General features: G+C 41.3%; 1 protein-coding gene across 1 annotated transcript; it reads right to left on the reverse strand.

Moving 5' to 3' along the window:
- Nucleotides 1–502: 502 nt before the first annotated feature.
- On the reverse strand, nucleotides 503–1,567 carry LOC132134206 (uncharacterized). Its single transcript, XM_059546998.1, has 2 exons — nucleotides 1,301–1,567; nucleotides 503–1,171 (listed from the first exon to the last, which is right to left on the reverse strand). Exons 1-2 carry the CDS (start codon nucleotides 1,508–1,510, stop codon nucleotides 503–505), a joined length of 879 nt encoding a protein of 292 aa, XP_059402981.1. The 5' UTR covers nucleotides 1,511–1,567.
- Between the last annotated feature and the right edge of the window lie 12,041 nt (nucleotides 1,568–13,608).

Below are 13,608 nucleotides of genomic sequence, written 5' to 3' on the forward strand. Positions count from 1 at the left end.
GCTTAGTTGGGGACACTTCATCTACAGCGATATCGTTTGACTTGATTGCAAATAAATGCACAGACACTATTTAACTGAACAGAGATGACATCACTGAATCCAATGATGAACTGCCTTTAACTATCATTTTTGCATTATTGACACTGTTTTCCTAATAAATGTTGTTCAGTTGCTTTGACGCAATGTATTTTGTTTAAAGCGCTATATAAATAAAGGTGACATTGACATTGACATTGACATTGACATGAAAATTAAGGGTTTAAACAAAAATCTCATATTTGTTGAGAAAAGTCAATAGTATGTAGAAAGAAAAAAAGTCTATGAACATTTGTATGTATACAGTGTTTATTTTTGTACTTCATGTGTATATACACAATACAAGTGTATTTACTGTACATGTAAAGTAACTAACAAGAGTAACAAGATTTCACTTTACATTTCATATTTGTGTAATACACAAATACACAAACAACAAATAACATTCATGAAAAAAAAAAAAAAATTATTCTTGGTGGACATCTTTTCGCTCACGTTGGTCAGGCCAAAGATTTTCATCAACATCACATCTGATGTTTTCCATTACCACACACCGTGGAAAAAATCTCCTTGAATGCCGCACCCATCCCCTGCAATGGTCAGCTGTGATGTCCTCACATGCAGCATTCATGGCATCCAACAAAGACATCTGATTTTGTGTATGATCATACACTTTCCACCTCCATGCTGAAAAAAACTCTTCTATTGGATTTAGGAATGGAGAGTATGGTGGAAGGAATTCCACTGTTATCCTTTCATGTGCAGCAAACCAGTCCCTAACACTGTTGGTTCGGTGGAAGCTGATATTATCCCAGACAACAACATAATTAGGCAAATGTGGTCTAACTAAACCTCTTTCTTGTTCTGGAATCAGGTCTCTGTAAAGTGCATTTAGGAAGGCCAGGAGAAGTTGGGTATTACAGGGCCCAATGTGTGGAATATGTGTGCTCACACCGTTCTCTGAAATGGCAGCACACATTGTAATATTGGCCCCACGTTGGCCTGGTGTGTCAATTGTGGCTCGGTGTCCAATGAGATTGCGACCACGTCTCCGGCCTTTGGACAGATTAAACCCAGCCTCGTCCACAAAAACAAGAATGTGGGTCGTTTCATGTACTTCTAACTCCATGATTCTCTATGAAGAAACACAGAAAAAAATGTAACAGTAAATGGATTTTCTTATGGGTTTCTGAAACTTACAGTAAAGTAACCCAGGCATCTTAGAGAAACAGGAAAACTCATTAAGTGCACACCAATGGTTTACCTGGACATACTGGTACCGCAACGCCTTGACTCTTTCACTGTTCCTCTCAAATGGCACCTTATAGAGCTGTTTCATAGTCATCTGATGTCTTTTTAAAACTCTGTCTATGGTGGAAATGCTGACAGAATTTATATTTGCAAAGACATTATTGTCATTTATGATTGCACTTTGGATCTCTCTTAGCCTGATGGAATTGTTGGCTATGACCATGTTGCAAATTTCTTGTTCTTGCAGTTGGTTAAATACTGCTGCTCTGCCACCAGCGCGAGGTTGTTGTGCAGTTCTATTGAATAAACAAATAGACTTGCATTTACCTTTACAATATTGTTGTTTATACTGTAAAAATACTTTACATACTGTAAAACAAAAAAAAATATTTTCCTGTTTTCCCTACGAAAGGTTTGTACAATTGATGACACTGTGGACCTGTTTACATTTGGCTGTACTCTTCGACCAGCCTCTTCCATTGTAAAACCATGATTTATGACATGATCCACAAGTGTGGCTCTGATTTCATCAGAGACTCTGACTCTTCTATTTGCACCTCTTCCTCGATTATTTCTTCCTCTACCTCCACCACGTATTCTTACACACCTTCCAATTGCTCTTCCACGAGCATGTTGCTGCAGTTCAGGGTTGTGAATGTCCTCCATTCTCAAAAACTTCTACAGCAGTGATTGTGCTGTGGGCAATCTACATATATATATATATATATATATATATATATACTCCCAAAGTTGATTGGTTAAATGGTTAAATGGTTGATTCATATTAGAGGTAATTTGCAATTAGATTGCGAATGCAATTAGAGGTCATGTGCCAATTTAGCAGACATTACAAATAATGTCAGTGTCAGATATATTTTAGAATATACATTCATGTATACTAATTATGATAATTGAATAGATCGTTTTGAATGTGATGGCTTACACAATAAAAAATGTCTGAGAAGTTCTGAAGTGTTTGACAGTGTAAGTGAGAATCGAGTCATCAGTTTTGATCAACAAGCCATATGCAATTATTTGTTGTACAAACTACAGACAGTTGTATGTACTCTTTGCACACATGTGCCAAAGCATTTGCAATTTGCTCAAATCAATAAGAAATTCCAATCTGATGTGAAAAAGAAGCGAATTGTTCAGAAACATGCTAATCGCATGCCAATAATGCTAGAAACATGCTAGCAACATGCTAATCATGCTAAAATATTGCTAACTACATGCTAGTCGCATGCTAGTCATGCTAGAAACATGCTAGCAAAATGCTAGTCGCATGCTAATCTTGCTAGAAACATGATAGCGACATGCTAGCTTAATGCTAAACATGCTATAATCATGCTAGCAATATGCTTGTCACATGCTTATCTTGCTTGCAACATGCTAGTCGCATGCTAATCATGCTAGAAAAATGCTAGCAACATGCCAATCATGCTAGCAAAATGCTATTTGCATGCTAGTCATGCTAGAAACATGCTAGCAACATGCTACTCACATGGTAATCATGCTAGAAACATGATAGCGACATGCTAGCAACATGCTAATCATGCTAGAAACATGCTAGCAACATGCTAATCATGCTAGCAACATGCTAGTCGCATGCTAATCATGCTAGAAACATGCTAGCAACATGCTAGCTTCATGTTAATCATGCTATAATCACGCTAGCAACATGCTAGTCGTATGCTAATCATGCTAGAAACATGCTAATCATGCTAAAATCATGCTAGCAACATGCTAGTCGCATACTAGTCATGCTAGAAACATGTTAGCAACATGCTAGTCGCATGCTAATCATGCTAGAAACATGATAGCGACATGCTAGCAACATGCTAATCATGCTTGAAACATGCTAGCAACATGCTAATCATGCTAAAATCATGCTAGCAACATACTAGTCGCATGCTAATCATGCTAAAATCATGTTAACAACATCTTAGTCGCATGCTAATCATGCTAGAAACATGATAGCGACATGCTAATCATGCTAGAAAAAATCTGACTGTTTCTATCCATCTATCTGACTGTTTCTATCTATCTATCTATCTATCTATCTATCTATCTATCTATCTATCTATCTATCTATCCTAGCAACATGCTCATGTTAGAAACATGCTAGTCGCATGTTAGTCATGCTAGAAACATGCTAGCAACATGCTAATCATGCTAGAAACATGCTAGTCACAGGATAATCATGCTAGAAACATGCTAATCATGCATGAAACATGCTAGTCGAATGCTAATCATGCTAGAAATATACTAGCAACATGCTAGTCATGGTAACAACATGCTATTAACATGCTAGCGACATGCTAGTCACTTGCTAATCATGCTACAAACATGCTAGTCACTTGCTAATCATGCTAGAAACATGCTAGAAACATGCTAGCAGCATGTTAATCATGCTAGAGACATGCTAGCCGCATGCTAACCATGCTAGAAACATGCTATTAACATGCTAGTCACTTGCTAATCATGCTACAAACATGTTAGTCACTTTCTAATCATGCTAGAAACATGCTAGAAACATGCTAGCAACGTGCTAATCATGCCAGCAACATGCTAATCATGCCAGCAACATGCTAGTTGCATGATAATCATGCTATAAACATGTTAGCAAAACATACTAGCTACATGCTATTCATGCTAGAAACATGCTCACAAAATACTAGAAACATGTTAACAACATGCTAATCATGCTACGAACATGCTAGTAACATGCTAGCGACATGCTAGTAACTTGCTAACCATGCTAGTGACATGCTAGTCACTTGCTTATCGTGATAGTGAAATGCTAGATACTTTGCTAATCATGTTAAGTACATGCTAGTCACTTTGCTAATCATGCAAGCAACTTTGCTAATCATGCTAATGACATGGTAGTTACTTGCCTTTAATGCTAGCAATATGTTAATCACTTTCTTTTTTAAACTTCTTAACTTTTCAAACTTTTTAATATTTTTGAACTTTTTAAACTTTTCAAACTTTCTAAATTTTTCAAACTTTCTGGCCAGGCTTTTTCAAGCCAACTTAAAGTTTGACCACAAACTTTACTATCTAGTTTGTGTTGGTTTTTTATGGTGTTTGTCCAATGGTAAAAGTTTGTCTCTCTTCTCCTCTGCTCTCCTCTCCTTTCTTCTCCTCTCTCCTCTCCTCCCCTCATTCCTCTCCTCCTCTCTTCCACTCTCTCCTCTCTTCCTCTCCTCTTCTCCCCTCCCCTCTCTCCTCCTCTCCTCTCTTCTCCTCTCCCCTCTCTCCTCCTCTCTCCTCTCCTCCTCTCTCTTCTTCTCTCTTCTCCCCTCCCCTCTCTCCTCCTCTCTCATCTCCTCTCCTCTCCTCCTCTCCTCCTATTCTCCCCTCCCCTCCCCTCTCTCCTCTCCTCCTATTCTCCCCTCTCCTCTCTCGTCTCTCATCTCCTATTCTCTCCTCCTCTCTCCTCTCCTCCTATTCTCCCCTCTCCTCTCTCCTCTCCTCCTCCTCTCCTCCCCTCTCCTCTCCTCTCTTCTCTTCTCTTCTCTTCTCTTCTCTCCTTCCTCTTTCCTCTCCTCTCCTCTCTCCTCCTCTCTTCTCTCCTCTCCACTCCTCTCCTCCTCCCCTCCCCTCCTCTCTCCTCTCTCCTCTCTCATCTCCTCTCCTCCTCTCTCCTCTCCTCCTATTCTCCCCTCTCCTCTCTCCTCTCCTCCTCTCCTCTCCTCTCCTCTCCTCTCCTCTCTCTTCTCCTCTCTTCTCTCCTCTCCTCTCCACTCCACTCCACTCCACTCCACTCCTCTCCTTCCCTCTCTCCTCTCCTCCTCTCTCATCTCCTCCCTCTCCTCCTCTCTCCTCTCTTCTCCTCCCCTCTCCTCTACTGTCCTCTCCTCTTTCCTCTTTCCTCTCCTCCTCTCTCCTCTCTTCTCCCTTCTCTCTCCTCTCCTCTCCTCCTCTCCTTTCCTCCCCTCTCTCCTCTCCTTCTCTCTCCTCTCCTCCTCTCCTCTTTTCTTCCTCTCCTCTCCTCCTCTCCTCCCCCTTTCCTTTCCTCTCCTCCCCTCCCCTCTCTCCTCTCCTCTCCTCTCTCCTGCTCTCTTCTCTCCTCTCCACTCCTCTCCTTCCCTCTCTCCTCTCCTCTCCTCCTCTCTCATCTCCTCCCTCTCCTCCTCTCTCCTCTCGTCTCTTCTCCTCCCCTCTCCTTTTTCTTCTCCTCCTCTCTCCTCTCTTCTCCCTTCTCTCCTCTCCACTCATCTCCACTTCTCTCCTTTCCTTCCCTCTCTCCTCCCCTCTCTCTTATCCTTCTCTCTCCTCTTCCCCCTCTCCTCTCCTTTTCTTCCTCTCCTTTCCTTTCCTCTTCTCCCCTCCCCTCTCTCCTCCTCTCCTCTCCTCCCCCTTTCCTTTCCTACCCTCTCCTCCCCTCTCTCCTCTCCTCCTCTCTTCCTCTCTTTTCATCCCCTCTCCTTCTCTCTCACCTCTCCTGCTCTCTCCTTCCTCCTCTCTTATTTCCTCCTCTCCTTTCCTCACCTCTCCTTTCCTCCCCTTTCATCCCCTCTCCTCCCCTCTCTCCTCTCCTCCTCTTCTCTTCCTCTCCTTTCCTATTCTCCCTTCCCCTCTCTCCTCCTCTCCTCTCCTCCCCCTTTCCTTTCCTCCCCTCTCTCCTCTCCTTCCCTCTCTACTCTCCTCCTCTCTCTTTCCTCCTCTCTTCCCCTCTCCTCTCTTTTCATCCCCTCTCCTCCTCTCTCCTTCCTCCTCTCTTCTTTTCTCCACTCTTTTCCTCCCCTCTCCTTTCCTCCCTACTCCTTCCCTCTGTCCTCTCCTCCTCTCTCCTCCTCTCTTCTCTCCTTTCCACTCCTCCCTTTTCAGTCTTTTCCTTCCTCTCTCCTCTCCTCCTCCCCTCTTTCCTCTTCTCTCCTCTCCTCTGCTCCCCTCTCTCCTCCTCTCATCTTTCCTTTCCTCTCCACTCCTCTCCTTCCCTCTCTTCTTTCCTCCCCTCTCTCCTATCCTATCCTCTCCTCTCCACTCCTGCCTTCTCTCCTCCTTTCCTTTCCTCTCCTCCTCTCTCATTGTGTACAGCTTATGTCTGTATGCTTGGGTTTCTGTTGAACATGCAGCAGCAGCACAGAAGTCTGCGTTCTGGCTCTTGTGTGTCGCTGCTTCCGCCAGCAGTATCTCATGGGAGAGCCCTCATGACGATGAGCTCCGTTTCCTTGGAAACACGCTTTCTGCTTCCTCTGCTCAACGTGTTTCTGTCATAACTGTAAAAACTGGATTAAACTGCAGCACAAATACGAGTTTGATCATGTCCCTGTAATGTCTTTGTGTGATGCTGATAATGAGCAGGTTGTTTCTCCTGTTAATTCTCGGACACTTAAGCTTTGAGAGGAACCCGAGCTGTCGACAGGAATCACCATGAACTGCTTTCCACTCACTGCCGTCCAAACAGTACAGTGCATGATGGGTATCTCTCTATCCCACATCCCTCTGATGACACTGTACATGTAAGCACCGCAGTCTGGTCTCATCTAATCTCAGTCTCTCTCCTTATAGTAAAAACAGATTCATTAATGATCAGCCGGACTGTGTCTCCCTCTGCTGGTGAGAAGATGCAGCACAGCCCACAGTTCAAAACAGGTCAGAACTGTGTATCAACAGAATAAAGGAGTCACAGTTTAGTTGTCATCATATTTCTTATTTACATTTTTTTTTTTAAATTCAGAACCAGGATTTCCACAGTCTTAAAAAAAACTGGAAATATGAGGAGGGAATATTAACAGTGTGATTTCTATCTTGGATTTTAATAAAATCACAGACATTTCTATAATGAAGTGCAAATGAGTATATTTTTGGTCCACAATGAAGAACAAGAATTACTACAAATTTAAAATGTGAATCAGTGAAGATGCTAAACGTAATTTCAGGAGGAGCGAGTCTGATTTTTAATTAATCAGAGCTCATAAGCAGCCGCTTACAGCGTCCCTCCACCAGCCAAAAACAGGGACATGACATCATACTGTCCCAAACTCTGACCTTCAACACACTCACGTTTCACCCATAGATGACGAGACACACAGTCCTGCAGGAGCTGATGGGTCCCCTGATGCAGCTCCATCTGGAGGCCCTGCTGGGAGAACAGCCACAGCTGGTCTATGGAAAGCAGGTGTGTGTGTGTGTATATGTGTGTCTGTGTGTGAGGGTGTGTATGACCCGCAAACTCAATTACTGCTGAAAAATAGATGACCACATCAGGCACTCATCTGAACTTCTCCTATGAAGCTGTCATGTCTGCAGAGCGCCACAGTACACATCACATCAGTACACAGAGTTTTGATTAACTGGAGGTGACATTGGTGTGTGTGTGTGTGTGTGTTAATCACACACAATTCTAAAATCCACATCCAGCATCACAGCATGTTCTCATGATTTCTGCCAGCAAAACGTGTGAAAATGTAAGTAGCTAGAACAGATTCATCGAATCTCGTTAGTAGGGTTTAAGTCAGTTATCACTAGTACTAGTGCTGATAGTGATGTGCTCTTTGTGTGTGTGTGTGTGTGTGTGTGTGTATGTGTGTGTGTGTGTGCGTGTGTTTGTGTGTGTTTGAGCTGCAGACATGATTAAAATATCAAATCTTATGTTCCACAGGAGAAAGAAAGTCATTCAGGTTTGAACGACATGAGGGCGAGTGAATGAGCAGTGTTCATCTGACTGATCCACATACTGTCATTTTGTTGTTTTGTGCAGCAGAGGGACACTGTAGAAAGACAATCACTCACTGAATTATTCTGAGCAGATCTTCAGATCATTGACATAACCAGACATAACTTTGATTTGACTTGTTAGTTTTGATAATTCTAATAAAATTTACTAAAATAAATAAGTATTTTTCTCATGAACTTCTAACTTTTACTTGACTTTATATTATATTATATTATATTATATTATATTATATTATATTATATTATATTATATTATATTATATTTTATTATATTATATTATATTATATTTTATTATATTATATTATATTATATTATATTATATTATATTATATTATATTATATTATATTATATTATATTATATTATATTTTATTATATTATATTATATTATATTTTATTATATTATATTATATTATATTATATTATATTATATTATATTATATTATATTATATTATATTATATTATATTATATTATGAGTTACAGGGTGCATGATGTGCGTCACTGTAAGGAATGTGTGTGTGTGTGTGTGTGTGTGTGTGTGTGTATTGGGCTCTGATTTAGGGATCAGACTAGTTAATCACAGAGCATGAGTGGAATGAATGCAACAGCTACACAAACACCATCAGTGCAGGAAATGATGTGTGTGTGTCTGTGTGCTAGCAAACATGAAGTTATCTTCTGTTTGTGTGTTGTCATTTATTTAGCTGTAGATGGCAATGATGATGATGATGATGATGACGATGAAGGTGTTGTGATAAGAGTGCATTGTCGGACACGTGTTATGTGTGTCTGTGACTCTCAGACGTCTGAATCCCGGCTGCAATCTAGAACATTCTCTCGGAGGGCCTGAAATAGCACTGCAGACACAGGCTGGTTTTAACTCATTAGTGCTCATTAATCATCGTCTCACCCAAACGCAACTCTCTCCCATGTGTGTCTGTCCTATCAGGCCTCTGCCGGTGAGAGTAGGGCTGTTTAATTCAGCACTTGAATATTATGTGCTTTGAAACAAATGTTACATTTTAAACGAGGAATCATCTTCACATGTTACGTTATGTTGGGTCACTCGTTTCGTGATCCGTTATATTAGTTGAGCCAAATCATATTTGACAGAATAGAGAGTTGATGTGTAATCAAAAAGACACATTTTTCGGAATAAGGTTGAATTATGAGGTGACAGAAAATGAAAAATGTTTACTAGTATTTATATATGTGATCTATGGCGCGCATACACTTTCTCCCTTGATATATATATATATATATATATATATATATATATATATATAATCTAATATTTGTACAAATACAGTATTTGAAAATATTTGTTATGGATAGGTATGTTTGAATTATGTCATTTTAGTTTGTACTGCCAGATTTCTCAGGTTGTCAGTAACAGTTTCAATCATTAATGAATCGTCCCGTCTACGAGTAACTGTGGGGAAACATGGAACAGAGCGAACATTTGTGTTGCGGTTCAAATTTCATTTCACATGTTATTGTGAATAATCATAAAAACATAACTGATCCTTGTGAATGGCTGAATTATGGCTTCTTTGATCTGAAAGATGATATGTTTGCTGCATTGTGGGAATGTATTAGTGAAAGCCAGAAGCGCTGTGAGTTTTTCTGTCTGAACCTTTGAGCTGCGTCCGTCTGCTATCTGCTCAGATAATCGAGTGCTTGTGAAGAGGCAGCCATCTCTCTGACCCTGAGAACACACACCTAATGCCTTTATAATGCAACCTTTTACCAAACCAGCCTTTGTCCTAAACACACACACACACGAGTCAAGGTGCTGCAATAGTGATCCTCGTTAGACATCCACAGAGACATTAGCGCTCATAATGCCTTCCTAACACACACACATGTTCTGAGCTCATTCTCCAAACTCCTATAGCAACATGAATCTGTCTATGCTAATCACACGCACCTTCTGTCACATCAGCGTCTTTATGACCAGCAGAGACAGACAGACAGGCGGAGCATCCCGACCAGCAAAGAGCCCTCAAATGAGGCTGAGCGCGAGGGGCCGTATCGCTTATTTGTGTCCTCGGTTAGCCATTGTGACGCCAGTGTCCAGGGTCCCAGAGCTGATGGAGCCAGTGATACGTGATGTGCCGTTATCTTATCAGTGTCATCGGCACAGCGGGAGGATCGACACGCTAATGATAAGACGTGTTTTGTGCTCCAGGATAACGCAGTGAGCATGCCTGGAGATGTCATGATGTCAAACAAATCAGATTGTGCAGTGTAGTGATATCTGCAGCACATAGAGGGCAACAAACCGACAAATCTCACATGAGATCTCTTGAAAGTCTCAGTTCAAGCTCCTAGATAATAGTGAGATAAAATGGAGACTTTTGCTGAAGTAACATGCATTTTTATAGCTTCTTACTCAATTAATTGACTTTTATTTCTCTTAAGAATCGGAACTAAAGCTGCTTGGTCACATTAAGAGCTATTAAGAGGTATTTTGTAACCAAGTAGTGAAAGCTATCTGTTTTGAAATGTCCCGCACTAGTTATTAAAAGCAGACATCATAAGTGTGCAGCATTTCACTAATCACACTGATCCATGATTTGTTTCTGCTCATACATCAGTGTTCCTCAGGCAGTGATTGACCGTGTGACAGTTTCTCCTCTCACTGTGTCTACAGTAGCTGCGCTTCTGCTCTCGTTCCTCTGCTGGCCTGGAGCAGCGCTGCATGGCCCTCCGTCCCAGGATGAGCTGGAAAAAAAGGCAACCCCTCCCTGCTGGGAATCTTTCGCCAGCTTTATTACGAGCAAAGGTCAGCAGCAGCTGGCACATCGAGGTCCCGGCCTGCTCTATCTTATCTCCCATCAGCCATAAATATTCAACTGAGAGGAGCAGCGAGGGACCATCTTCTTTTCTGACGTTCACACATTCTGAGACTCATTTGAAACATTCAGCGCTGGAGGAGTGAACGACAGGACGTTTCATTTTAGAGATCCTCGTGTCATTCTGCTTATCCGATTATATTTATGCCAAGTCATGCATGCCTCAAATCAACTTGCGATTGACAATAACATTCTTGTTTTTGTATTTTTCTTATGTTCCAAAGAGAGGCACTAAAAAATCATTTGCATTTATATTTGTGTACACTGTTTGTTTGCCTCTAGTCTGCTGTAGTTTGCATAGAATTGAGCAGTTCAGCACAGCCCTGCTGAATGTAACGCCAGATCTTCAACATTTAAAAACTTTAAAACTGTTCACTGGTAGCAGGATTTTACTGGGCCATCTTTCCATTTAATCACCAATTAACTACTGTAAACTGTTATCTTTGGGAAAGACACACCTTTGAACGCTATCACGGATCAGCAGTTAGTGACAAAAGGTGATAAAACAATATAGTGAGGGAAAAAAGCTGTGAGGGAGATTGTGCTGGTCGAGCTGCGGGGTGAAGGGCGGCCGTAAATCTCTCAGGTGGGTTGGTCAGGAGAATGAGGGTCCGTTAGTCACTGAGTGTGAGACGGTGGTGTTTCTCCTCAAATGAAGGTCCAGACAGGAGCAGGGCAGGTGAAGGGTCAGAACTCACTGTGTAAGACGACTCCATTCACACTTCGAGACTGTTGTTGGTCGTCAGCACACAAGTGCACGTGAAAACTGCTTGTTTTTAAGTGTCAGCAGCTAACAGGCTGTATATGAACGAATGTAAATCTGGTTATTGACCTGGTTGATATCGGATGCTCACAGTGGAAGGATAGATATACTTAACTGATATGATTTATCTTGAACGTCTGATAAAAACATGATGACTCAACCATTCAGTTTATTATGCTGAAAAAGTTGGGAGATGTTGTTTAGTTCAGAGGTGATTATATTGAGGGGATTATAAATGACGAGTGTGTGATGCTGGGTTAAGGTTAGTTGATTGTGTGTGTTTTGTGTATTGGAGAGTAAATGTGCTGTAACAATGAAGATGTTACGCAAGCGATGTGTCATAAACTACTGTTTTGCTGTCATAAAATGAGGTGTGTTTATGGATGTGTATCTGTGCCTATGCTCACACACTTTTATAAGCAGCTTGTTAAAAATCAAATGCAAATGTTATTGAATTAAAGAGCAAACAGCCGCTGCTGGTCTTTATGAATGCATGAATGTGTGTGGAACGGTGATTTTTGCTCTGTTCAGACTTTCTGCAGGTTTTACATTTCATATCAAAGTCAGTATGCTGAGTGGGGTGATGATGTGTATTTATCTGCCGATTAAAGGAGTTCTGCTCTGATGCATGCTCAGAGTCGAGCTCAAGTTCGCAGACACAGACAGGTGCTCACAGACGCTCATAGTCAGTCATACATGATCACAGATGCTAAGCATTTATAGACATTCTGAACTCTATTGGGGTTAGACAACACATCCCAGGACCTACTCAAAAGACTGCTTTGTAAGTTATCTTCCTGATGTATCCCAATTCCTTAGCATATCCAAAACCTCAGAACAACTTGATGATGTAACAGAAACTATGGACTCTCTCTTTTCTAGTACTTTAAATAAAGTTGCTCCTTTACGCTTAAGGAAGGTTAAGGAAAACAGTTTGACACCATGGTATAATGAGCATACTCGCACCCTTTGTCGGGAAGTCGTGGCCTAATGGTTAGAGAGTCGGACTCCCAATCGAAAGGTTGTGAGTTCGAGTCCTGGGCCGGCAGGAATTGTGGGTGGGGGGAGTGCATGTACAGTTCTCTCTCCACCTTCAATACCACGACTTAGGTGCCCTTGAGCAAGGCATCGAACCCCCAACTGCTCCCCGGGCGCCGCAGCATAAATGGCTGCCCACTGCTCCGGGTGTGTGCTCACAGTGTGTGTGTGTGTTCACTGCTCTGTGTGTGTGCACTTTGGATGGGTTAAACGCAGAGCACAAATTCCGAGTATGGGTCACCATACTTGGCTGAATGTCACTTCACTTCACTTCACTAAAGAGAGCAGCCCGAAAAATGGAGCGCAGCTGGAGGAAAACAGAACTAGAGGTATTTCGTATTGCTTGGCGAAAAAAGTAACCTATCCTACAGAAAAGCATTAAAAACTGCTAGATCCGATTACTTTTCTTCTCTTTTAGAAGAAAACAAACATAACCCCAGGTATTTATTCAATACAGTGGCTAAATTAACGAAAAATAAAGCCTCAACAACTGTTGACATTTCCCAACACCACAACAGTAATGACTTTATGAACTACTTTACTTCTAAAATCGATACTATTAGAGATAAAATTGCAACCATTCAGCCGTCAGCTACAGTATCACATCAGACAGTGCACTATAGACCCCCTGAGGAACAGTTCCACTCATTCTCTACCATAGGAGAGGAAGAATTGTATAAACTTGTTAAATCATCTAAACCAACAACATGTATGTTAGACCCTATACCATCTAAGCTCCTAAAAGAGGTGCTTCCAGAAGTCATAGATCCTCTTCTGACTATTATTAATTCCTCATTGTCATTAGGACATGTCCCCAAAACCTTCAAACTGGCTGTTATTAAGCCTCTCATCAAAAAAACACAACTTGACCCCAAAGAACTAGTTAATTATAGACCAATCTCGAATCTCCCTTTTCTGTCCAAGATACTAGAAAAGGTGGTATCCTCTCAATTATATTCCTTCTTAGAGA

This window comes from Carassius carassius, unplaced genomic scaffold (genome assembly GCF_963082965.1).
Source record: "Carassius carassius unplaced genomic scaffold, fCarCar2.1 SCAFFOLD_98, whole genome shotgun sequence".
Classification (NCBI taxonomy): Eukaryota; Metazoa; Chordata; class Actinopteri; order Cypriniformes; family Cyprinidae; genus Carassius; species Carassius carassius.